The sequence below is a fragment of the Halichoerus grypus genome, chromosome 5, assembly GCF_964656455.1.
Source record: "Halichoerus grypus chromosome 5, mHalGry1.hap1.1, whole genome shotgun sequence".
Lineage (NCBI taxonomy): Eukaryota > Metazoa > Chordata > Mammalia > Carnivora > Phocidae > Halichoerus > Halichoerus grypus.
Genome location: NC_135716.1, coordinates 152,330,460 through 152,356,208, shown reverse-complemented (window position 1 = coordinate 152,356,208; position 25,749 = coordinate 152,330,460). Strand labels below are relative to the sequence as shown.

The 25,749-nt window shown below is 45.5% G+C and overlaps 3 protein-coding genes across 6 annotated transcripts in view; 1 reads left to right on the top strand and 2 right to left on the bottom strand.

The window, feature by feature from the left end:
• The window catches only part of NASP (nuclear autoantigenic sperm protein), a 42,188-nt gene extending 31,456 nt beyond the window's left edge, over nt 1-10,732 (top strand). For 2 of the 3 annotated variants that reach the window (XM_036068595.2, XM_036068594.2), the window contains 10 exons: nt 561-1,574; nt 6,425-6,504; nt 7,101-7,186; nt 7,303-7,376; nt 7,938-8,126; nt 8,246-8,412; nt 9,044-9,100; nt 9,190-9,267; nt 9,934-10,062; nt 10,543-10,732. In XM_036068595.2, coding sequence (XP_035924488.1) covers nt 561-1,574; nt 6,425-6,504; nt 7,101-7,186; nt 7,303-7,376; nt 7,938-8,126; nt 8,246-8,412; nt 9,044-9,100; nt 9,190-9,267; nt 9,934-10,062; nt 10,543-10,623 — 1,955 coding nt within the window. In that variant the 3' untranslated portion in view covers nt 10,624-10,732. The remainder of the gene's footprint in view (nt 1-560; nt 1,575-6,424; nt 6,505-7,100; nt 7,187-7,302; nt 7,377-7,937; nt 8,127-8,245; nt 8,413-9,043; nt 9,101-9,189; nt 9,268-9,933; nt 10,063-10,542) is intronic. The other variant, XM_036068599.2, reaches the window with a different exon arrangement.
• Nucleotides 10,733-12,607: 1,875 nt separating this feature from the next.
• Nucleotides 12,608-16,510, bottom strand: CCDC17 (coiled-coil domain containing 17). 2 transcript variants are annotated; one of them, XM_078073232.1, is made up of 13 exons: nt 16,388-16,510; nt 16,200-16,274; nt 15,874-16,096; nt 15,598-15,760; nt 15,295-15,378; nt 15,086-15,204; nt 14,724-14,840; nt 14,344-14,489; nt 14,142-14,239; nt 13,785-13,988; nt 13,418-13,628; nt 13,237-13,347; nt 12,608-12,998 (listed from the first exon to the last, which is right to left on the bottom strand). In XM_078073232.1, exons 1-13 carry the CDS (start codon nt 16,508-16,510, stop codon nt 12,894-12,896), a joined length of 1,779 nt encoding a protein of 592 aa, XP_077929358.1. In that variant the 3' UTR covers nt 12,608-12,893. The 2 variants fall into 2 exon arrangements, with proteins under 2 accessions (XP_077929358.1, XP_077929359.1); XM_078073233.1 differs by lacking the exon at nt 14,724-14,840.
• Nucleotides 16,511-18,868: 2,358 nt separating this feature from the next.
• The window catches only part of GPBP1L1 (GC-rich promoter binding protein 1 like 1), a 60,450-nt gene continuing 53,569 nt past the window's right edge, over nt 18,869-25,749 (bottom strand). The window contains exons 8-12 of the mRNA XM_036068604.2: nt 24,372-24,512; nt 23,178-23,336; nt 22,261-22,385; nt 20,680-20,782; nt 18,869-19,755 (exon numbers count right to left, since the gene is read on the bottom strand). Coding sequence (XP_035924497.1) covers nt 19,603-19,755; nt 20,680-20,782; nt 22,261-22,385; nt 23,178-23,336; nt 24,372-24,512 — 681 coding nt within the window. The 3' untranslated portion in view covers nt 18,869-19,602. The remainder of the gene's footprint in view (nt 19,756-20,679; nt 20,783-22,260; nt 22,386-23,177; nt 23,337-24,371; nt 24,513-25,749) is intronic.

Here is a 25,749-nt window from a genome sequence, read left to right as displayed (position 1 = left end):
AGTGGAGATAGCCAATTACTGAAACTGAGAGCAGGCTTTTATAAAAGGAAAACTTAATTTCCCCAATAAATGTGGTTATTTAAATTGTTACTTTAAATACCTAACAAACTTAAATATTTTTTAATGCAGATTTTAAGTCTGTGCAGCTCAGTTATTTTAATAGCAGTGCTTTTGGAGTCTTTACATTTTTTGTGTCTAAGAAAATTAAATGTTAAATTCTAAGTGGAGTTTAGCTACTAGAGTTTTACATATTAGATGGAGGTTTATAATGTTTAGAGGAGAGCATAAAGCTTGGCATCTCTTAACCTAACATAATCAGAATGCTCAAGTAAAACAATATCTCACTTAAGGAGCTTGGGTTTCCTTTGCAATAAGTTGCTCTGCTATCTGGGACTTTTCCCTTTGCTTTTTCTCAAGGGGACAGATAATTTTTAGGCCAACTGCTAAAATTTAAGCCAGGCTGTTTGAGGTTTTAAAGGGAATGTATTTTTAGTTTCCATTTATGCCTTGATCACTAAATTCGAAGACATGTTTATGCTTCATGTTCTTTAACCATGTAGAGGAAGCAAGGGAAGAGTTGAGAGAACAGGTTTATGACGCCATGGGAGAAAAAGAAGAAGCAAAAAAACCAGAAGACCAGTCTCTGGTAAAGCCTGAAATTGATAAAGAGCAGGAGACTGAAATGGAGAAGGGTGGAAGAGAAGACATGGATATAAGTGAGCCTGCAGAGGAACTACAGGAAAAAGTTGAATCCACTCCAGATCAGTTAACTGAAACCACTGAGGCAAAAGAAATAGCAGCACCAGAAGGACTGAATGAAGCCAAGGTCACTTCTGGGAAGCCAGAACAGGAAGTACCAGATGCTGGGGAAGGAAAATCAGTTTGTGGAACTGATGTCCAAGAAGAATGCAGAGAAAAAGGAGGTCAGGAGAAGCAGGGAGAAGTAATTGTGAGCATAGAGGAGAAGCCAAAAGAAGCTTCAGGAGAGCAGCCTGTTACAACTCTCGAAAAGCAGAGTACTGCAGTGGAGGCAGAAGCAGAGCCTATAGATTCAACAGTCAAGCCAGTGGATATGGGTGGGCATGAGCCAAAGGAGCAGGTAGCTGCCTCTGAAAATGAGCCAGGAAAGGCTGTTCTTGAGCAGCTGGTAGGGCAAGCAGTGCCTCCTGCTGAAGAGTCACCAGAGGTGACAATAGAGGCTGCAGAGGCCTCAGCTGCAGAAGCTGGGTCAGAAGTCTCTGAGAAGCCTGGGCAGGAGGCCACAGTTCTCCCTAAGGATGGTACAGTCAATGGACTGTCAGCTGCAGGAGGTCAGACTCCTGTTGAACAACAGACTAATGCAGAAGGACTGACAGAAACAAAAGATGGCTCAGGACTAGAGGAGAAGGTCAGGGCAGAGTTGGTTCCTAGCCAGGAGGAGACTAAGCTGCCCATAGAAGAGTCTGAGGCAGCTGGAGATGGGGTTGAGACCAAGGTAGCCCGGGGGGCTACTGAGAAATCCCCTGAAGACAAAGTTAAGATAGCTGCTAATGAAGAAACACAAGAGAGAGAAGAACAGATGAAAGAGGGTGAAGGTAACCGGGATATGCAAGAGCTGCAGTGGGTGGAGTACATTTCTGGATTTGACTCACACTAATCATGGGTAAAAGTCAGCCTTCCATTCAGGATTTTCCGTCTGCCTTTGGATTAGGAAAGGGCTAAATGAAAATGGGGATAGTTTAAGAAGATTGTGATAAGTTGAGCAAGTTAAATCAAAAGCGAGTCTTCAGCTGGCTTATGAACTAACGCTTTTACTAACTGCAAAATAGGCCTCCTCTGTGATTTCTGAGACTTGGCTAGCTATCAGTAACTTGTACCATACTAGCCAATAGAGGTGGATGGGGGCTGGTGGGGTAGGTAGGGAAATAGTGGGCTAGGCTGGCAGAGAATGCTGAATGGATGTTCACTTGCATGCCTCTGGATTATTTAATTTACTGTTCACATGGTTCCTATTCTCTGCTTTAGGAAGCAGGATTAGAGCAGTAGAATCCAGTGAATTGGTACACTTAAGCAGGCATGCCATTTAAATGAAGGCAGTTAATCACAGTGAAAGAATTCTGATGACCCTCTTTTACTTTTAGTCTTCAGGAAGTGTTTAGAGGCTTATTTACATTAGTTTTAAATTAGCCCCCTCCAAAAGATAACAAAAAACTTAACCATTAGCCCTCTTGCTGCTTTCCCCCTCATTTCATGCTTGCTTTGGCTGCTAAACTGAAGGTTTTGTTACTTAGAACATTAAAGTGTGGATGCTTTGCGTAGTATTATTGGTCTAATTTTGATTCAGTTCCATCAAGATGTATAAGCCTCTAATTAGCAATTACATAATTGGCACGTCTGACTTGAGTTGTACTATCATTTGAGGATTCTACTGTCTGTAAGGCTCATCTAATGTTGGTATTAATAACCACAGGTATATTTTAGTTAATAGTTATCACTTTGTATAATTGACAGACTAAGAGTTCTGTTTAGTTTTAGATTTTCAAAGACCCACTATCAGTATTTGCAGCTCATTCTGGTAAACTACATTCTACCTATGTGCAGGTCCTTGTACTCCAGCCAGCGTAGGCATGGTAACTAGAAGTGAATTGGCTAAATGATAGCACCATTGGGCTGCTTGTTGGGTTTTAGGAGTTCTTTATGGAAAAAGCACAGGACTGAATTCTTCAGTTTTTAAAAAACTACCATGTCTTAATCTTTAATGATAGTGATCAAAGTTAGTGAGAAGTTCTGCTGGCTCTTTTAAGTTGGACTTTGAATAATAAGCTACAGTAGAGAGGTCCTATTTCTCCAGTTCAAAAACTATTCAGCTGGATCATAAAGCAACATTGTTACAGCTCTCCCACATACTTTTTTTTTTTTTTTTTAATTTATTTGACAGAGAGAGGGAACATAAGCAGGGGGAGTGGGAGAGGGAGAAGCAGGCTCCCTGCGGATCATGGAGTCAGATGCAGGCTTGATCCTAGGACCTGAGCCGAAGGCAGACGCTTAACAACTGAGCCACCCAGGCGCCCCCACATACATTATTTTTGATTCCAAAATAATACTATGTAGTAGGTAGTATTACTCCACTTAGAGCCATGAGGAAATTGAGGCTTAGGGGTTCTGTTACTTGTTTAGGGTCAAACACTAAGTCATAGAACTAGAATCAGACCCTAGATCTGACATGAATGTATGTTCTTCCCAAGCCTACCTCACAGTGAGGAAGGTGACTTTTTATCTCCTCCCTTAACCCACCTCTTACAGAAACTTTTTGGTCACTATTTATTTTTTTAAAGATTTATTTATTTGAGAGAGAGAGTGAGGCAGGGAGGAACTTTAGCAGACTCTGCGCTCAGCACAGAGCCCGATGTGGGGCTTGGTCTCATGACCCTGGGATCATGACCTGAGCCGAAACCAAGAGTCAGATTCTTAAATGACTGTGCCACCCAGGCGCCCCTCTGGTCACTCTTTTTAAAGTACTTATAAAAGCCTAGGAGTCATCACTTGCATTTTTTTTTTAGTATGTGCCCTGGGTACCGTGCTACTCATAAAGAAGGTACAGTTTTCCATATTTTACAAATGCAGAAATGGCAGAAAGAGCTTAAGTAATTTGCCCTGGTCACACAGCCAATACGGGGAGGTCTGAGGTACCCAAACCTTCTGGCTCTAAGGCCTAAACTTTTTTTTTTTTTTAAGATTTTATTTAGGGGAGCCTGGGTGGCTCAGTCATTAAGTGTCTGCCTTCGGCTCAGGTCATGATCCCAGGGTCCTGGGATCGAGTCCTACACTGGGCTCCCTGCTCGGCAGGAAGCCTGCTTCTCCCTCTCCCACTCCCCCTGCTTGTGTTCCTACTCTCACTATCTCTCTCTCTGTCAAATAAGAAAATCTTTTTTTTTTTTAAATAGATTTTCTTTCTTCATTTGACAGAGACACAGCGAGAGAGGGGACACAAGCAGGGGGAGTGGGAGAGGGGAGAAGCAGGCTCCCCGCAGAGCAGGGAGCCCGATGCGGGGCTTGATCCCAGGACCCTGAGACCATGACCTGAGCCGAAGGCAGACGCTTAACAACTGAGCCACCCAGGCGCCCCTAAGGCCTAAACTTTTATTCTCTGTGCTCTGTTCCACTTTATGTGGCAGCACTGGCCTGCAAAAATCTTATAAGTGGTTTTCTGTCTCAAATCTTTTTTTTTTTTAATTTTATTTTTAAGTAATCTCTACACTCAATGTGGGGCTTGAACCCATAACCCTCAGAACAAGAGTCACATGCTCTACTGACTGAGCCAGCCAGGCACCCCAGAGGTTTTCTCTTAAAATCCCATTTCTTACCTCCTCTCAGGCTGTCCATATCCCTAATAAAGAAAATTGGTCTGTTGTTTTATAAGTGTTATGCTAGATATGATTGGTAAGTGAACAAAGTTTTTAAATTGTGGGCACAGAGCTTGGCCATACTGTACTGGTCAATCTGTAGTGTTTACCTGACTTAATCCTCTGGGAGGGCTAGAATAACCAAAGAATCAGCAGATTGTCTTTACTTTGTCTCTAAGAGGAATTTTTCTTCTTTGCGCTGTTCTGTGCCCTTAACTTTTGAACAGGCTACAAATCAGAGAAATGGTATAAAGCTGTGTATCCATTTTTCCAAAGGATGGTAATAGGCATGCTACAAAGAAGATTCCATTTTAACAGATCACTTCACTGAGGACATCAGGGCATTCCCATTAAGACCTGGGTATAGGTTACCAGGTTGGAAAATATTGTTTTAAAGTAATGGCTTTCTCGTTAACCTAACTTTCTTTTCACCATTCCATGAAGGTAGTACAGATTTCTCAAGGGAAACAAGTATTTTTCTCAGATTATCATAAGAATTTTATTTTAAAAATTTGATGTAAAACTCAGTAAGATTTTAATCTAATTAGATGTCACCTGGCATTCTGGTATGAGTAGGAACAGATACCAGATTATTTAAGAATATAGACTAACAATACACATTTTGTCAATTTTTCCTACAAATTAGGAAGGTAAAATGTTTGTTTCATAGATTTACCTCCTCTGTCTTGAGAATGGGCCTCATTGTCAGAGTTAATAAAACCACCCATCTAGTCTGACAGAGTACTAAGTATACAGATAACTTGGAAATTCGGGTACAGAAAGATAATGGTGTATCATGGTGGGTATTTATTTCAGAAGCACTAAATTATATGGTCAGCAGGGGAAAAGTGAGTCATTTGATAAAAACTTTGCTATAGAGGTCAATTAACTTGTAACTGTTTCTTAGAGGAATTTTTTTTTTTTAATTTTATTTTTAAGTAATTTCTATACCCAGCATGGGGCTCAAGCTTGCAACACTGAGATCAAGAGTTGCATGCTCCACTATCCGAGCTAGCCAGGTGCCCTTCTTACAGGACTTTGTTTTACTAATTTATAATGTTCAGGAATTTTCTGTGCCTATTCCCATTCTTAAGCAGTATTGCTAAAGATAAAAGTCCTTTAGCCTCACTTCATGGCTCTAAGGCCTAATTGCATATTTATGTTCCCATAATAGCTTGTTAAGAGACGGTATTTGAGCTCTTTTGCTTGCGTTAAAAATGTTTAATGAAAGGTGGCAGAGGTAGGCGCATTATGCCCAATTCATGAATTGTTACATGCCCCCAAAAGCCCATTTTTAATCCTACGACATTCTGAACTTTAAGTGGTGCGTAGAGCTATTTATTAGCAGCCTGTCCTTAAAGGCAGTTGACTTGTGAATATATGTCAGTATGGTGAAATAGAGTGTCAATATGGCTGCAAATTTTAACATTATACTGGAGTAAAACAATTGGTTGTGGTACTGCTTACTCAATTCTGTACATGCTAGAGCTGGCTGGAGTCTGTGGCATGCTCATTGGTGAGAGTTGGTAAGGACTATGCTTTTCTCTCCACAGCTGTGTTGTGGGAAAGCTAGTCTCTTGAGCATTCTTGCTCTGAATGGACTGGGGTAATTTAACTTTTTGTACTTTCTCAGCATGTTAGTGTTATATAACAAATGGCTGCTTAAAGACACCAGGAACACTGGCTGAGTTCTTCAACTGCTTCTGGCTAAGTATATGGGAGTTTCTAGAATAAGAGACTACAGTAGTTAATCTGTCTTGATCTGAATGATCCAGACTGACTTTTAGAAGAGAAACGTTCAGCCTTCTGATCACTGAAGGTGTAAACCACACACTGTAAGATTATACAATCTAAGTCTAGGCTACACTTGAATTAGACTGTAATCATTGGCTTTATATTTATATTCAGTTCAAATATTAACTGACTTAGCATCTGGCCTGTTCTACTCAGAATATAGGTTGACAGGCATTTATTGGAATCTCTGACTACTTAGAAGGAAGATATCCTTAGTATTCTCAATACTGAGGAATTTTTGCTTGCAGAAACTGAAGGCTCAGAAGAGGAGGATAAAGAAAATGACAAGGCTGAAGAAACACCAAATGAATCACTTCTTGAAAACAAGGTAAATTATTATTTGTTCAGTATCATCTTCTTATTGTAGGACTGTAGCTTAACTAGGGTAGGTGTGATTATCATAGTCATTTCTTGGTTAGGGATTGGGGACTCTTTGTTCATGCCTGGAATACACAGATCCATTTAATCCGAGGATGTTCTGATAGGACCCAACACGTCACTGTTAGGTATCACTGACATAAGGTGATGACTTTGGATAGAAGGATTATAGGGGGCGCCTGGGTGGCTCAGTTGGTTAAGCGACTGCCTTCGGCTCAGGTCATGATCCTGGAGTCCCTGGATCGAGTCCCGCATCGGGCTCCCTGCTCGGCAGGGAGTCTGCTTCTCCCTCTGACCCTCCCCCTCTCATGTGCTTGCTCTCTCTCATTCTCTCTCTAATAAATAAATAAAAAATCTTTAAAAAAAAAAAAAAAAAAAGAAGGATTATAGGGACCCATTCTGTAGGTTTTAGGGAGAAAGTCCAAATTTTGAATCATATCATGTGTTTATTTTTTAAGCAATATGTATTACACATTTAGATTTGTGATCTGAAGATTCCTGTCTTATACTTCTGCCTAATACCAATGATTTGGATATACTTTTTAGTCTCTTCAAGAAAATGAAGAGGAGGAGATCGGGAATCTAGAGCTTGCTTGGGATATGCTGGATTTAGCAAAGATCATTTTTAAAAGGTAATACTTTTCAGTGTTTCTAGGCTTAGGTTGAGAGTTTGGAACTTGGAAGTAGAATATCAGTTAGGTTTGGACAAATGCTATTAAGGTTTCTGATCATCTTTTCCTTCTTTCAGGCAAGAAACAAAAGAAGCTCAGCTTTATGCTGCACAGGCCCATCTTAAACTTGGAGAAGTTAGTGTTGAATCTGGTAATACATTTTCCATTTTACTCTTTCCTTTAATGTGGGCCCCTCCCCCCCCCCCCAGTTCTTCCTCTAATTCCTTAAAATTCAGCTTGATTGATCATAGGTTATGGGCAATTGGCTTTTTTTTTAAGATTTTATTTCTTAGAGAAAGCACAAGTAGGGGGAGGGGCAGAGGGAGAGGGAGACAAAGGCTCTCTGCCGAGCAAGGAGTCTGATGTGGGGCTCCATACCAGGACCCCCTGAGATCATGACCTGAGTGGAAGGCAGACGCTTAACTGACTGAGCCACCTAGGCGCTCCTGGCAATTGGCTTTAAAAAGACTGTTGGTTTGGGTTCCTGTAGTTCCTAGAATAGTGAACCATCTTTTCTGAAGTCTCTCTAGTAGGGTTTTTTTTTTTTTTTCCCTCCCCAGTTAGGTATTTTTTTTATAGTCCAGTGTCCTGGAGATGCTACAAAGAAATGTCATTTAAAACAAGAGAGCATTCCTGTAGAATGATCTACAATTTGGAAGTATTATATATTAAATGCTGTCCATTTGCTTGCTATTCTGTCTCTTTTCATTAGAGAATTATGTCCAAGCTGTGGAGGAGTTCCAGGCTTGCCTAAACCTGCAAGAGCAGTACCTGGAAGCCCATGATCGTCTCCTTGCAGAGACCCACTACCAGCTGGGCTTGGCCTACGGGTATAACTCTCAGTACGATGAGGCGGTGGCACAGTTCAGCAGATCTACTGAAGTCATTGAGAAGAGGATGGGTGAGTGAGCGTCAGCTATTTGACGATAAGCTTGACTGGATCTGGTAATCGACAATATGAAAAAAAAATGGATCCTTTGGTGGTAACTATTACTGATCACTTCAGCCTGTTCTTTGTAGCTGTACTAAGTGAACAGATGAAGGAGGCTGAAGGATCATCTACTGAATATGAGAAAGAAATTGAGGAGCTGAAGGAACTGCTACCTGAAATTAGAGAGAAGATAGAAGATGCAAAGGAGTCCCAGCGTAGTGGGAATGTAGCTGAATTGGCTCTGAAAGCAACTCTGGTTGGTTTGGTTTCCCTTTAAAGTTTTGATAATGGCATGGTTGATACTGTTGGAAGACATCATGGTATTAGTGTTCTGTTTGCCTAGGAACCGTGATACGGTTTCCAGGGAGTTGGTGGTCAGAAGGAATGTGAGAATTTATCTAGTTAGTCCTGTTAAGTAGTATAATGCTTAAGAGAATATGCTCTGGAGCCAGACTGGGTTTAGGTTATATATCTGCTACTTATTATGTGTGACCATGGACACGTTACTTAACATTTCTTTGCCTTAGTTGACTCATCTGTAAAATGGGGGTAATAGTATCTATGTTAAAATACTTCTGACAATACAAATAGTATTTGCTTAATAAATGTAAGCTATTCCTTCCATCTCTGAGAACTCCTCTGTATAGATAGCGCCCCAGGTGATGAGGTGGACGGGTTAATTTAGTATTTACCCTGTGCCTAAGCTCCTGGTTTGGGGGTGGCAAGTGCAGGTAGAGGGGGGTGGAATGATATTGCTAGTATATGGAGGCCCACTAGTATTTGAGGTCTTAAACCGTTGTTTGGATGGAAGGTACCTGTTGTAGGTGTGTGGGTGACCTGGTGGGTTCTATCCTGGGACCCACTTGGGTCTGTCACCTCTCGCACAGGTGGAGAGCTCTACTTCAGGTTTCACTCCTAGTGGAGGAGGCACTTCAGTCTCCCTGGTGAGTATTCAGGTGATTTTTGTCACTTAATATTAGGCTTTTCTGTGTCCTGTCTAGTTGTACATTGCTAACAAAGTCCTTTTTGTCAGGTTGCCAGTAGAAAATCAACGGATGGTGCCTCCTCATCAAATTGTGTGAGTGATATCTCCCACCTTGTCAGAAAGAAGGTAAATCTACATGTGGTCATTTCTTTTCTGTTTTCTTTCCAGTTTGCTTTTCTTTTTTGCTTCAAATGATACACTAGGAATGCATTCCTTAATATTTGGTGTAATAAGACATTCATTTCGCAGAGTTGGTGAGGATTTGAATGAAGGTAGTTTTCACTTGACTATGTCTTCTAACAGTTTTCCAGGCCTCTTTTGGCCCAGGACTATCAGGAAAGCAGCTGAGAAGAATCGGCTCAGCTTGCGGGTTTTCTTTGACAGTAGTCATTCAGCAGCAGACCTGCCGATACTCCTAGGAGTCCATCTTCTGCCTATAATTACAGTCGTTTTTTCCTCTTGTGGGAGACTGATCCCTTTGTGTCCTAATTCATAAACTTGGGGTTTGGTTTACTATTCAGATCTACTCCTCACCCTCACCCCACCCTTCCTCTAGAAAGGCTGGATTGGTATGTTGTAGCTGACCAATTGATTGTACCGAGCACAGGTTGGCGTCTGCTTCCTGTGGCCATGGGAGAGACCTTGAGAGCCGTGGATCACGGTGTTCAGGATCTCTGCACCATGGGGTGGCAGCAGTGGGGGAGGAGAGGACTGAAGGGGTTTTTAAAAAGTTTTGCAGTACTTTTAAAAACATTCAGCACATTTGTGAAGCGTTCCCAATTCTATCTTCAGAGGAAACCAGAGGAAGAGAGTCCCCGAAAAGATGATGCAAAGAAAGCGAAGCAAGAGCTAGAGGTGAATGGAGGCAGTGGGGATGCCGTCTCCAGTGGAAATGAAGTTTCAGAAAACATGGAGGAGGAGGTGGGCAGTTAAGAGGGCTTGGACTCTTGCCTTATTTCCCCTTGTTCTCAGGGCCTGGGGAAACTAGTCCTCCTAAGTGCATGTTCCTCACCTTGAGCCTGTTTGGATTACTTGAATGCAACCCTCATAGAAACAGTGTGCAGGAAACTGGTTATGGAATGTAGGATGTCTCACTGACAAAAGGAAACTATATACACAGCACAAGTCCCACTCTAATGAATGTAGGAGAAGGCACTTAATTGGCAAGACCATTGAGTTATTTCTGCTTGCTCCCTTTCCAAGTACTGTATGAACATTGGCTCCGTCAGCGCTATTAGAGAGACTTTAGGAAATGGCCTTACTAATTGTCCTGTTAGTAGTGTAGGGAGCAAAGCAGGCTTTAGGAGACCTGATCACTTTCTCTAATGCCTACTCAGTTGTGTAAGACAGAACGGCTTAAACTAGGGTAATTTATGCCCAGGCTCCCTATTTATCTTCCAGGCTGAGAATCAGGCTGAAAGCCGGGCAGCAGTGGAGGGGACAGTGGAGGCCGGAGCCACAGTTGAAAGCACTGCATGTTAAGAGAGGGCGCAGAGCCTTCCTCCTGAGGGAAAGTGTTTTTGTATATAATGTATTTTTTCACTTTGGGGGGCTTCTTTTTGTATAACTTCAATAAAGATTGTAAGCAAAGGCTGAGGCTTTGATGATTTTTTTTTTCTTAAGTAATGGCTGACTCTGTGCCTTGGAGCACTCTGGGTTTGATATAGTTGTCAAAGGTACTCACTCCCCCTGCCCCTTTCTGTACTGATCTCTGTTGGAAGTTCCCATCCAAGTTCCTGTCTGTCTAATGGGGAGGTGATCAAATCAAGCATAGCCAGGCCCTTTGTTTTCTAATGGTGCTATATTTTTTCCATTTTAAATACAAACCTTCAGTGGTGCTGTCCCCTTGATGGGGGCTACAAAAACAAGACTTGGTGAAGATCTTGGTCTTTGGTGCTGATACTGTTTGGTGGACTTTGTGAGCTGATAACTGTTACCCACCTAGTCTCCAGCTAGGGGTCAATAATTCTGTCCTGGAAAAAGAACTGAAGAAAACTTGTGAGGGAGGGGTGGGGGGAAGTGATCCTTGAGAAAAACTGGTTTGCTAACTGTAGAGAATTGAGCTTTCTGGTTTGAAAGTGGCTTGAGAGATAGACTGGACACTTGGGATGTGGTTGGAGGAATTTGTGGGGAGGCTGGCTGGTGGAGTTTTGTTTTCTGTACAGAAAGGCTGGAATATATCTTAAAACTTGAATCCAAATTGTTACCCATCTGCAGTTTTGACTTCTCAAATAAAGATGCTAAAAAATGCTCCTGGTCTGGACTTGTGTTTAAAGCTCTTCCAGGGCGCCTGGGTGGCTCAGTTGGTTAAGTGACTGCCTTCAGCTCAGGTCATGATCCTGGAGTCCCAGGATCGAGTCCCACATTGGGCTCCCCGCTTGGTGGGGAGTCTGCTTCTCCCTGACCCTCTCCCCTCTCATGTTCTCTCTCTCTCTCAAATAAATAAAATCTTAAAAAAAAAAAAAATCTTCCAGTGGGATCCCGAACTACCTGAAGCATTTCAGTGTGGGATGTGGGGTTGAAAGGTAGAAACTGGCCCACCAGCCCAGTCAAAGGGTGCTCAGGATACTGACACTAAAGCCATCCCACTGGGACCTCACTGATGTCCAGGGTGCAAGGCTAGTAGGAGACCCTCCCTGCCTGAGCTGCCTCAGCCCTGACCCTTAGTTTAAGAACCTGTTAAACACCAGTTACTGGGCGCCTGGGTGGCTCAGTTGGTTAAGCAACTGCCTTTGGCTCAGGTCATGATTCTGGAGTCCCGGGATCGAGTCCCACATCGGGCTCCCTGCTCAGCGGGGGGTCTGCTTCTCCCTCTGACCCTCTCCCCTCTCATGCTCTGTCTCCCATTCTCTCTCTCAGATAAATAAAATCTTTTAAAAAAAAAAAAAAAAACCAGTTACTATTTCAATGTGAATTCCAAACCATGCCTGCCCTACATTACCTAAAGGGAGTTAGTAATTCTGACCACCCATAGGATTACTTTGCTGCACTAGATAGACAGTAGGTCAGAACCTGCCATTTGAATACTGAATGTCAGGCAGTTTTCCAGTTTATATTTTATTTCCTAAATAAATAGAAGAGAAAATGGAATTTTTCTGGGCTGGTTATGGTAACTCATGGCTGTAGAATCTTTGGCTTTGAACTTCTTGAAGATGCCCTTGTATTGCATGTTCCAAGTCCTGAGGATTTTAGGCCTTTGACCTTTGGGTTGGCACTGGGTTCTGGGGCTAGGCCCAATATCAAATTTCAGCCAGATTTACATGTGACCCCCTCTAAGTGTGTAAGGTATGGGAGCTCCTAGTTCATGGGGACCTTTATAGCCTGGAAGGCTTCCCGGAGGATGTCCCGAACGAAGTGTGGCAACAAGATGGGCTTTAGCGCAAAAAAAAAAAAAGTCTATGAAGTTCCTTTAACAAATTAGAGTGCCCCCTGCTTATCTTTCAAAGAATTTATATTCCAGGCAATATTGAAAATACCTGACATCCATTTAATCCTCACATCCGTTTACAAGAGGAAAACTGATAAAGGCCAAGTATTTGTGGAAGGTGGTAAAGCTGTGGTTGGACCTCCTATTTTGAGCTTGTATCTATTTCCTTCTAGACCCTCTGAGAACGTGTAGTAGTAGAGCTGCAGGTCTGGCAACAAGCCTCATCTAAGTACTAGTTCTGAGCCTGTTAAGCTACTCATGCCCACATTCTAGACTCAGAAAGCCAGAGGGGGTGGGTCAAAGCTGTGATGAGGGCCCAAACCATCTATCCTTGACTCTGTTGCTGAGGGGGCTCTTCTGCAGGAGGAGGGTCAACAAAGCCAGCTTTTGGGGCAAGGGAGCTTGCTTCCAGTGAAGGTGAGCTGGACATCTGTGGAACAGAAGTGTATCTTTAGCAAGAGGTTTATATCTTGACTACCTAATGTAAACCAAGTTAACGTTACTGTGCAGCTCTGATTTCCTTATCTGTTTACATAATCTACCTAGTAACGATGTATGATAAAGGAGTTAATTCACAGAAACGACTTGGAACACGGGGGTCAACAAATGCTGGCAATTAACCACACCAATCACACCTGCAGTATCCCTAGCTTTAGGTGGTCCCTCACCGGAGGTGGGTACTGGTACTCCTGGGCACTTGCTGGGTTGATCTCGGCCAGTGTCTGGACACCTTCATCTCTTGCATTAACCAGTCGCAGAAAGAGCTCAACCTCACCTACCTGGAGAGAGAGGAAATGGTACTGCATCTGTACCTGGAGGGGAGGAGATCCAGTCCCTGTCCACACTCACCTGGGGAATCCCATTCAGCTGTCCAAGGGTAAGGCTGGGGTCCAGAGGAAGGGCCCGAAGTGGAAGACGCCAGCGGCCACTTCGCACCCTTTGATCCCGGTCAAATAGCACCAGTGAGGCCCAAGCCTTTGGCTGTGGTTCCCTAGCCCATGCCAGCCCCTGCCAGGCCTGCAGCTCACAGACCAGGGCTACTGATGGTGAAGGTGGCAGCCTAGAACAACCGAAACAATGGCAGAAGCCAGAACTGTTCTTTCCCTGGACAGCTCTCAGAGCCAGTGGCCCTGTATACAGATGGAAAAACTCAGCAGAATGAGGGAAAAGCCTCAATTGTGACAAAAGGCATCCAAGTCAATCTCCACCTACTGACCTGGGTACGGGCTGTCTGCTGGCAAGGATGGCACAGTTGCCCATGGGCCCAGGAGCTGGAGGTGGGGGCAAGCAAAGGGCTGGGGGCAATGCTGTGGCCCCTCCTGTGTCCTGTCCATTTCGTGTCAGGCCAGTCATGAGTTGCACCCAAAGCCAAGAAGCCTCAAGGCCCCGAAGAAAGTCATAGAAAATGACCAGCCCAGCCCTGAAGAACACAGGTCTCAGCTGGCACCTATACAATCCGCCCCCCCCCAATCCCTTCCCCTCACCCTGTCAGTTCCCCAACCCTAGCTCTTCCTAGTGGGTCTCTCTCTTTAATCAGAAGGGATGACCAAGTCACAGGGGGAGCAGGCCTCACCCAGGGTCATAGGGTGCAGGGCCCAGAACGTCAGGAGCCGGCAGGAGGAAGTATGGATCCAGGCCAGGGTTCCTGGTCAGGGTGCCAGGAACCTGCAGCTGTGGGTGGGGGAAGAGTGGACTCCTGCCGAGAGCCTCCTCGGTGCCCATGCTTCCCCAACTACACAAAACAGCTGCCCTAGCCCCAACCCCTGGGTCCTCACGGCCTTTTCTGTGCCACTCAATAGGATGCCTGTGGAGTGTGGATGCGGCGGCAGCGGGGGAGCCACCGGCGGCGGGAGGCGCGGGGGATCTTCCCTCCTCCCCAGGCATCGGGGGGGATTCACCACGGGTCGAGGCTCGCTAGGCCCTGAGAGCAGAGTTAAGAGTAGGGCATCTCTGAGCAGGACGCAGCAAGTAACAGGGCCAAGATACCCTTTCCCGGAGAGCCGAACCCACACGCACGGACACCTGGAGATGCGCGAGGGCAGGAACGGACAGGGCCACAAACACGCGCCTCATTCCCCACGCACGGTCCCTCTAACCCCTTGAGCTCAGCCTGCTGGGGAGAGCTAAGTGGTGTGGGACGAGGGTGCTCGCTGACCCCAGGACGCAGAGCCTGCGCCCCTCTGCATCTGCAAGGCCAGGATTTCTGCCTCCAGGCGCCGGTTTTCGGCTTCCACCACTAGAAGCTCCCCCAGTGCGACACCTGCCCGTCTTCCTGCGATGAAAAAGTCCGACCCGTCACCTCTGGCCTCTGGTAACCAGCTGGTGCAATCCTGAGCAGCTCTCCAGCTTTAGGTCTCTCTGGACAAGGCTGGACTTGTCAGGTAACATTCTAGCCATTGCCACAAAGACCACCCAGGTTTCCCACCTTCAGGTGGTCCCGATTGCCAAAGACGCCCCCCTCAACCGCCCTTTTCTCCTCCCAGAAGACCACCGCCTCCGAGAGACTGGCCTGTTCACCTCTGTGGGTCCGCAGCCTCCGCAGCTCCAGCGCTGATGCCTCCACCTGCAACTGACATATCTGGCCCAGAACGCCGGGGTTCCGGCCCCCGCCTCGAACGTAGGCCTCACGCAGGGCCCTAGGGAGGGAGCAGGGCACAAGAAGGCAGCTGCGTCTTTTCAGGACTGATCAGCGCTTCGCCCATGCCGCCCCGGGCCCCGGACCTCACCCGATCTCGGCAGCCAGAGTCCCTGGGTTGGCCTGTAGCACCGGACAACAGAGTTCCGCCTCTCGCAAGGCGTTGAGCCGGGTCCTGGGGCCGGGCGCCAGCCGCGCGGAGATGTTGCGGATCCAGAAGCCCGGCCTCCGGAAGCCCCGCCCCTCCCCGACCGAACACGTGCGGCTTTCCAGCTGCGTGGGCGCCTACGCCTCCCGGGCCCCGCCCTCCGGAGGCTCCCGCCGCGGTTCCGCCCCCAGACCGGGCCCCGCCCCCAGCCCCGCTCCGCCGCGCTCCGAATCCCTCGGGTCTCACCAGGACTCCGGCTGTAGCTGCTGAACGTGCGTCCCTAGCACTTCTAGAGCTCCCCGCGTTCGCCCGGCTTCTGCCCGGAGTTCTCGAAGCTCCCGCTCCAGACCGGAAAGGCGGGATATTCCGCCCCGGGTCTGGGCCAAACCTTGGAGGCGTTGGCTCAGTTCTGAGGCGTTAAGGGACCGAGTCGCAATGAGTCCGACAAACTCAAAGCCAAGGGCAGAGGGGCGGGGAGGGCCCGTAACCGCCACCCCCACCCCCCCGGTCCTTTTCCCTCACCCTCGCTGCGTCGCTCCAGGGCCCGGCTCTGTGACTCCGTCTCCGCCACCCGCTTTGCGTGAGTCCCCTGCAGCGCCCGCAGCCGCTCGCCAGGGCTTCCAGCAACTTCGGGGGTGGGGCCCTGAGTCTGCACCTCAGTTTGGCTCCGGGGCCCTTCTAATCCTCTGGAGACCTCTGTTATCCAGGGTCGCATTTCCTGTAGGGACAGCCGCAGCCGCTGCACCTGGAGATAGCGAACTCCGTGATCTCTGTGACCCATGATCTGCGTGACCTGGAGGCCTAGGGAGGTTGCTAAATTTCGAGCCGGTGGGGAAAGCCCGGAGTACCTCTTCTGTTAGCTTCTTAAGAGCCAATTTGCTGGCCTCCTGGTCTGGGAGGCCCTGGTGTTCCTGGGGCACCACCTGGCGACAGGGTGTGGGGATGAAATATCCTGAGGGTCAGAGTTGCTTAAATACCCACCCATGTATCATGGCCACAGAGGCGGCCCTTTTGAGAGGTGGGCTCCAGGTGTTACCTCTCGGGTCAGACGGCCAATGCAGAAGCGCTGAGTGTGGGTGGCCAACAGCGGCCAGGAGCGGAAAACCATGTCACAGGACCCACAGGACAGGAGCCCTGGCTCTCCAGAGTAGGAGGCCATGGGAGGGGACCCCTTTCCTGACATGCCAGCCAAGACCTGCAAGAGACAGGACAGAGAGCAAAGGAAAGGAAGAGGAGGATGAAACAAAGCCAGAGGCAGAGAGGAAAGGCCAGGTTTACTGAGTTTACAAGATTAAGTTTATGTTTGGGGAGGAGACTTAGCTCCCTGGGCAGCAACTACAGGTCTAGGCAGGTCTAGGCAGGCCTGGAGCATGGGTGGGGAAAGGCTGGTCACCTTTGGGAGGAGCCCCTGGCTTGAAAAAATGTCATAACGTCTGCTCCACCTCAATCCATGAGCGTGGGCAAGTCCCTTTTCACACTACATCTTGGTTTCTCTGCCTATGTGAAGGGGGACAAACAGCTGCCTCCTAGACTAGCTGGGCCCCTATCGCACACTCCCCATCACTGGTCATTGAACAGTCTCTGGCAGGGAAGTATCATCTTGTTCATTCTTGTTTTGCCCAAGTTACCCAAGGTAGTGTCATTCTCCGTTCTAGGGAACACCTGGGAGAGGAAGCAGGCTGCCCTTTTGGGCTTTCTGCTAGGAATCTTCTTTCCCCTAGGCTGAAAAGCTTTCCCTTGCATTCTGCCCCTGGGAAAGCAACCACAGCTTTTGTATTACCAAGTCACACCATGGCTAGCCCTTTTTCCCTAACCCAGATTTCCTGTTTCTTTTTTTTTTTGGGGGGGGGGTTGTTTTGTTTGGCTAGAGAGGGAAGATAATTAGCACAGCCCAAGGAATGAAAGTTCTGGGAGAACACAATGAATCTATCAGATGAGGGAATCAAATATAGAAAGGTACCCCTTCATTCGAGTCTGACCAGGAGACTTTTGTGCCGATCAGATCTCTGCCACCTCCCCAAATATATGTATCCATCAGGAGCTCTGAGTTAGCCCATTTCTCAACAAACTCCCTTTTCTAAACAAGACAGGGACTTACGGTAGCAACCCCCTCACCATGTAAGGCCAAGGTGTGACCAGCAACAGGTTATAAGTGTTTCAAAGCATGTGATCTCAGCCAGCTTAATTCCAAGCAAGAAAAAGGGCACATTTCTAGAAATTTGTGAAAGCTAGTAAGTGGCAAAGCTCAACACCCCACAGGCAGGATATCTCTATCTCAACCGACTTCTCACTTCCAGTTTAATACTTTTGCAACTTAATTCATTTTATAGTATTTCACGGATTCTAAGATGCACTTTTTTTTTTTTTCCATATTTGAACACAAATCAGGACCAACAATTAATGGAATATCATACCTGGCAAGTTTTCTTTTAATTTATTTATTAGAGAAAGAGAGAACACAAGCGGGGGTAGGGGCAGAGGGAGAGGGAAGAGAGAGAGAGCAGCAGACTCCCTGCTGAGCAAGGAGCCCGACTGGGGCTCGATCCCACAACCCTGAGATCACGACCTGAGCAGAAATTCAAGAGTCAAAAGCTTAATGAACTGAGCCACCCAGGCACCCGGCAAGTTTTCTTATTAGTACATAATGTTTTAAAAGATATATTCAATGAAATATGATAGTTCTTACTGCTCTATCCCAACTACCATTTCTGCATGGACTGCTTATAACACCAGCAGGAGAGACTATGTAATATAGAGAGTGGCAGATAGGGTCTCTGCCTTCCTAGCCTTATAGAATCTAGCAAATGTCATGCTGCTCTCTCTGCCTCTAGCCTCTATCCCTTTTGGAGACACTACAAGTTGGTTATCTTTCTAACATGCAATCAGGGCTGTTACCCTGTTGGTTGTCTCCCATTAATGATCCTGGACCTCTATGTCCACCAGGGACCGTGTACTTACTATAGGGATGGCCAAAGAGTGTCAGTGTCAGTGTGTGCTTACTTTAACTTCTACTTGTCCATCAGATTTTGGCCCAAAAGGCTTCATTTTTAATATAATTGTTTATTCTCCTCCCTACTGGGCTGGGCATTCCCTACACCCCCAGAGCCTTGCAAAATGCCTGTCTGTACAGGGAGAGCTGGGGAAGTGTATGCTGAATGAAAAACTGTGCCTCCTCCACTGGTCACCACTGGTCAACCTCCATGGGTCACAGCACTGGCTCAAACCCTTTCCCATGTTCCTGTTTAGCAGGAAAACTGAGGCACAGAACCTTCCTTAAAACAAGCACACTGGTAAATACCCAGGCAAGTGAAAATCAGTTTCAGGAAGGAAACTTGGGTTTCTGATTTTATTACTGATAATTTATTGCACAAGTTTTTATGCATCAAAAAAGTATCTGCTAAAAGGAGAAACAGCTGTGTCTAATTCAGATTTCCCTAAGACTTCTAAAAGTATTTCCCTCAAAGAATCCACTCATCTAGTTTTAAAGGAAATATACTTCTTACACAAGACGATCGAAACTGATGCAAAATATTTATTCCAAGTTAGTTATTTTATGCAGTAGTTTTCCCCCTCAACAGACTTGTGATAACCACATCTTTTAAATCTGTAAATAATGTTATCAAAATAATCTTAATCTTTGAAATCTCACAAAAATTTATATTTTACAATCCACCCTGAATATCAAGGCTGCAAGAATAACACATTTCCTATATCCAAATATTTTACAGCTGTACCCAAAAAAGGAAAAAAAAAAGAAAAGAAAAAAGAAAACCATGTATGCTTGGTTATGGGCTAACGTTACCCGAGCAGCCAAAAATAAAATAAAATATCCAAATTATTAGCATTAATTTAATACAATTATAACTTCAATAGTCACTTTGTCATTGACAATGATTGCTTGAGCCACGGGGGTGAGCGCCCCAAGGGCTGGCAGCAGAAGCTGTGCTGCTGAGCAGCCTTCCCTCTCTGCACGGGCAGCTCCCACCCGTGTGTCGCCCCCTAGATACTGTGTCTGTGTGTGTGTGTATTTAAAAAATCTTTCCCATCACACAAACTTCTATTAAGCAGACAGGGAGGAACAACAACAACAACAAAAGCTAAACAAGCCAATTGCTCTCTCTTTGGGATATGATTATTTTCCCTTGTGCATGAAGGATTCAACAACAGAAGAAAAGGAAAACGATTTCTTTTGTAGACTCCCTAAACACACAAGCTGAGTTTACTGGGTCAGATCTGTGAGCATTTATACGCCTACTTCCAGGCATCGTCATCTGATGTTTCACTGCTACTGGTTTCCGTGTCTGAGTCCTCAAACTCCGCTTTACAAGTGCTTCTCCAAGGGGAGAACAGGCTGGAACCGCGGCTCTGCAAAAAGCCGTTCTTCCCAAAGCCATTTCTTCTCAGCTATGGTTAGCAGGAAGAGAAAAAAGAAAACCATGAAAGACTACACTGGCAGTGGGACCTGGAAACGGCAGGTATTCAATTCTAGGCAGAATGTACAGGGGGCCCTTCTAAGAGATCCAAGATTTCTTATAGCTGTGCTTTTTAAACTTTAATGTGCAAATCAATCATCTACGGATCTTTTTTAAAAATGCAGATTCTGATTCAGTAGGCAGGGTTTCAGATTCTCTATTTCTACAAGTTCTCAGGTGATGACAACGATTGAGAGAATAGTTCTGAGTAGCAGAGTCTTTATGTCAGCTGTAATTTCTCTTTATAGGACTTAATACGATTGTTATTTGTGCTTTAAATATAAATACCATAAATAAAAATAAGTGTTAAGTAAAATGTAAATATAAATACCACCAGAATATAAGCTCCATGAAGTTTGTAGACTCCATTTACCTTGTTCATTGCTATAAATCTCAGGATCTGGCAGTGTTTCACTCAGAGGAAGCATCGAACTATTTGTTGGATAAATTCAGAGGTAGTTTCTTGGCTCCAGCCAGAACACCAGAGAGAAACCACAGGGCTGGAGGCGGTGGGCGGGGGGAATAAGCCTGCTTCCCTAGAGACCCAGGGCTCAGCCCATAACCCTGGAACACAGCCTTGTGGTTCTGATAAGGGGGTAGAGCTGCCAGGATGAAAGAACATACTACTTTCTGGAATCTGCTAACTACTGACCCAGTTTTTGTATCCATTACTGGAGATCCCTGTTGCCTAGGCACTGATTCACTCTTCTGTATTTCTACTATGGCAACTTACTTTTTATTTTCTTTTCCAAGGTCCCTTCTCTCACACTGAACTGAGGCTCTCTAACGGCAATGGCTGCCCTGTTCCTTTCTCTCCTAGTCATTAACAGATCTCCAGGGAAGGTTTATGACATACCTGCTCTGTCTTCATGTGGAACTCTCTGAGCTCATCCTCTGTGAGGGGGAGGCAATTCTCATCATTTTCAGGATATTCCTGCCATCCCATTGCTTTCAATAACCTGGTAGAGGGAGGTCAGGCAAAGAAAATATGACATCTTTAAGCATAAGTGGGAAGCCCACAACTTTCCAGAGAAAACTTACTTGCCCAGGGGCAACAGTACCCCACTTAGGATTTTTCTTTTCTCCCCAGTGGGATAAGTCTGTTTTTTTAAAATTAAATTTATTTATTTGAGAGAGAAAGAGAACGCATGCACATGTAAGCGGGAGGAGAGGAGGGAGAGAATCCTCAGGCAGACACCCTGCTAAGCATGGAGCCCGACACGGGCCCAATTCCAGGACCCCCAGGTGCCTCTCCCCAGTGGGATAAGCTTTAATTATGGCTACTGAGGTGTTTGAATTAAATGAGGGATCTCCACAGTTGCTCTTTCCAGAGTATAAGAGCTACAGAGAGGAGACAGAAGCAGCAGAAAATAAGACTGCATAAGAGCCAAAATGTAAGGGCCCTCTCTGACAGACAAAACAGAGGAAGGAATCTCACTTAAAAAAAAAAAAAAAATTTATTTATTCATTTGACAGAGAGAAAGCACAAGCAAGGGGCGCTGCAGGCAGAGGGAGAGGGAGAAGCAGGCTTCCCGCGGAGCAGGGAGCCCGATGCGGGGCTCAATCCCAGGACCCTGAGATCATGACCTCAGCTGAAGGCAGACGCTTAACCGACTGAGCCACCCAGGAGCCCTGAAATCTCACTTTTGGGGTGCCTGGGTGGCTTAGTCGGTTGGGTGGCCGACTCTTGATTTTGGCTCAGGTCATGATCTCAGGGTTGTGCGAATGACGGGGCTCCACGCTCAGTGGGGAGTCTGCTTGAGATTCTCTCCCTCTCCCTCTGCTCCTCCTCCCACTCTAAGAAATAAATCTTAAAAAAAAAAAAAAATCTCACTTTTGTCTCTCGTAAGCAATTCAGCACATTTCCACATGTACCTAAGTTTTCCTTCAATTTCATGGCACCGTGGTCTCCTTCATACTCTTGTGATCTTGCTGACTTCTAAAGTTCTTCAGGACAGGAACTTCCTTTTAGGAAGGTAGTACCACACACAGCAGGCCCCATTTGCCATCCAGGTGCCCCAAACAGCTGGCTGCTCTATGTTCAAGGCCCTCATTTAAAGAACAAACTCCATCCGTGGGGAGGCATGGCCTCCCAAGGTCTTTTAAAGAGATCTTATAAAGGCTCACTTGGGCTAGGAGGGTCCAAGGGCCAGCACAACGGTCCTAGAAAATAGGTTCCCCTCTCCAAATGGAGTTATAAACCTAGTCTGAAACTAAACTCATGAAAGCCTTGCAGAGGAAAGTTGTGAAAAAGCTGGCAAATCTGTAAAGGAATGCCCAGTGGGCAATAGGCCAAGCTGGGGCATAAAGAGAGAACAAGTTATGGCCCATGAACACTTCTCTCTGTAGGCCAGACTCCATCTGGGGTGTCTTAAGGATGTTCAAGCTCCTTACAGGCCATACACACAGCATGCCCTGTGATCTGATCTGCACTCACCTGTGCTCTGCTTCCAGGGAGTGTGAGAGGACCTCCCCTTCCTCCTCTATAGGGAGACTAAGGCCGTTCTGATGACAGCCCTCCTCTCCGTTTTCCTTTGGTTCAGGGGTGCTGTTGTCCTCCAACTGAAAGAAGGGAAGGACACACTTGGTTCGATGACCCTTTGTGGCAAGATACACAATCTACAAGATTAAGGAGTCAGAACCAAGGAAACGTGCTCTCCAGAAAACAACTTCAGCCCACAGGTTTTCCCCATTTAAAAATGAGGACTTGTTCACCTTACTAAGATTTCTCAAGTATACCAACTGGTCAGGATCTTAACTTTAGGTTATGTCAATGGTGGGAGACGCTACTAGATACTGATGCAGCATCAATGCTCTAGCCTTCCTTAACAATTTGGACTAAAAAACTATTGTGCTCAGCCTTTAAAAAGTTCACCTTTCTAGAGTCCCTTGCAGCTAGGAGTTGCCATTTGATAGTTGGCCAATGTTGTACTCCTGGAAATTGCAGGGTGTGGCATTTAAGAAAGCATTTTTAAAAGGGACATTATCCCCTTTCAGGTTTTTTGGCTCCCTGTCCTTTCCCTAACCAGAATACGGATGGGAAGTATAGAGGTCAGTAACTACCCTAGTCCAAGGTGACCAAAAGTTGTTAAGTTTCCTGATAATCCCAATGAGCTTACCTGCTTAGCCTGCAACCTCTAACCTTCCTGTTGTAGGATACAAAAAAAAACCCCTCTTTGTTTTATGGTTCTATTTGTCAGATTTTCTTATACTGCAATTAAATGTAATCCTAACTGATGAAAGCTTCTATAATTTACCAATTTTTTACACCACTGACCAATTGAAGACTTAAAAAAGGACATACACAACACAGGAAAACCCCTATGTTACCCCAGAAAAGCCTTATGCTCTTACATCCTCCAACTTGTCACAGTCTCTGTTCTCTGAGAAGTCTCCATTCCGGTCATCCTTTAGAGTCTTCAAGAACTCACTCTTCCTGTCGGTAGTTCGGCGGGTCAGCTTGGTCAGGCGAGAGGAGCTGATCTCAATTGGAGGAGTAGTGCTGGAAGGACTCTGGGCAAATACCACAAATAGGTTGCTCCTGACAGCAAATGCAAGAACTGGGATTCTCCGGGTCACTTCTACATGGTACTGATTTCCAGAATCTGGTAGCCTAATTATCACTCTTTTACCTAAAATAAACTATCCTTTTCATTTAAATAAACAGACTTCAGTTTTGCAGGTTTGTTTTTTTTTTTTTTAAAGATTTTATTTATTTATTTGAGAGAGAGAGAGAGCACATGAGAGGGGGGAGGGTCAGAGGGAGAAGCAGATTCCCTGCTGAGCAGGGAGCCTGATGCGGGACTCGATCCCGGGACTCCAGGATCATGACCTGAGCCGAAGGCAGTCGCTTAACCAACTGAGCCACCCAGGCGCCCGGTTTTTTTTTTTTTTTAAAGATTTTATTTATTTGAGAGAGAGAACGAGCAGGGAGGAGGAAGAGAGAGGGAGAAACAGGCTCCCCGATGAGCAGGGGGCCCGACTGGGGCTTGATCCCAGGACCCTGGCATCACAACCTGAGCTGAAGGCAGAGGCTCAACCAACTAAGCCACCCAGGCAACCCACAGCTTTCCAGGGTTTTTGCAGTTAAGACTGTATGGCTTATACAGCACCTCTTTGATCTTTTATGCCAGTCTAACACAGGCTGACCCCAGTCTACTACAGAGCAACTACTCCACTCAGCTATTGCCCATCTTCGGACGCAAATGGGAATCACCAGTAAAGAAATGACTCTGAGCAGGCACTTGGGTGGGTCAGTTGTTAAGCATCTGCCTCAGGTCATGATCCCAGGGTCCTGGGATCGAGCCCCACATCGGGCTCCCTGCTCGGCGGGGCCTGCTTCTCCCTCTCCCACTCCCCCTGCTTGTGTTCCTGCTCTATCTCTCTGTCAAATAAATAAATAAAATCTTAAAAAAAAAAAAGAAATGACTCTAAACACAGCTACAAAGGAAATGGAATTAGAGCTTTACATGTCACGCCATGTATCTTAGTATAAGTAAATGGGAAATAGCAATTCTAGAAAAGACTGCTTGGCCTATCTTCACTCACCTCTTTAGGAGAGCTTAAAACTGCGCCACCAGCCAGTACTACTGGTTTGGTAACAGAGATTGGACTGGTAAAAGCAGATTCCCGGCTAGAGGAAAGGGATCCTGATTTGTGTTCCATTCTGTTAGCTTTCCACGCACTGGGCTACATGGGAAGAAAAAACAAATCAGTCAGAACAAGTATGGAGACAGCCTGGAAGAGCACATAAAGCAAAGAATAAAATGTTATGTGGGAACATGAGTTCCTAGAGCTTACCCATCTTAACATGTTTGGGAGGTATGCAACCTCCTTCTAAGGTTAGGCACTTGAAGGAAAAAAGCAGATGGAAACCAGAAGTACCATGAGATATTAATAGGTATTCTCAAAAAAGAGAGCTCTAGTTTAGTAAGTGTGGGAGATGCTGAGATGAATAAACTTCAACAGGTTTCTTTACTATGCTATTTCCCAAAGCATTTAACTATACATGTGAATTTGAGAGGTAGCATTTCCCAAACTTACTGGACCCTAAAGTGTTCCCTTTTTATGGCATGTTTGTTAACCTCTGATGTAATCTTGATTCTTAAAAAAAAAAAAAAAAAAAAAAAAAGGTTATTTTCCAAGAACTTCAATGACAGGAAGCTACTTCTAGGCCAGTGTGGGCAATGTAAATGGCTAGACAATTCTGGTTGGTCCCTTCTTTGGTTGGCTTTATGGGGTCTAGGCCCATTCTGTCACTCTGGCCCTGATCCCAATTATGATTGGGCACTGTAGTGCAACTAGAATATTCCTTTTTTTTTTTTTTTTTAAAGATTTGAGAGAGAGAGAGAAAGACTGAGAGAGCAAGCACACACAGCAGAAGTGGGAGGGGCAAAGGGAAAGGGAGAGAGAATCTCAAGCTGACTCTGCACTCAGCGTGGAGCCCGATGCAGGGCTTGATCTCATGACCCCGAGATCACAACCTGAAGAGAAACCAAGAGTTGGATGCTTAATCGACTGTGCCACCCAGGCGCACCCCACTCTTTTTGAGTCAATCACACTACCTGAGGAAAACAGGAAAGATAAAGCACATCAATGGAGTGAGGCTGAAGCAAGTGAAAAATGTCCATTTTCCCAGAATGAAACAATCAGAACTGAGAGACTGCCAGGAAAAAGGAAGGATCTGAGTGAAAAGAATTTTTGTTGGTATTAAAGAGGCTTTAAGAAGGAAATTAACGTAATTGGGTATCTATCAGATGGTTGTCATACTGTTTTCATTCTTAACCCGATCAGGTATAATTACGTCAACTTTTTACAAAAAAAATGACACTAAGGTTAAGAAAGTTACACAATTTGTCTGGGGTTACTCAAGTAATATGTAGTATTGTTTTTTGCAATGCCTCCAAAAAGAAGATGCACACAGATA

Coding starts and splice junctions, on each gene's coding strand:
- CCDC17 (XM_078073232.1), bottom strand. CDS start 16,510: ATGGCCTCCTACTCTGGAGAGCCAGGGCTCCTGTCCTGTGGGTCCTGT. Junction 16,275..16,387: donor TTGGCCGTCTGACCCGAGAG/GTAACACCTGGA, acceptor CCCTGTCGCCAG/GTGGTGCCCCAGGAACACCA. Junction 15,761..15,873: donor CCTGGAGCGACGCAGCGAGG/GTGAGGGAAAAG, acceptor TTAACGCCTCAG/AACTGAGCCAACGCCTCCAA.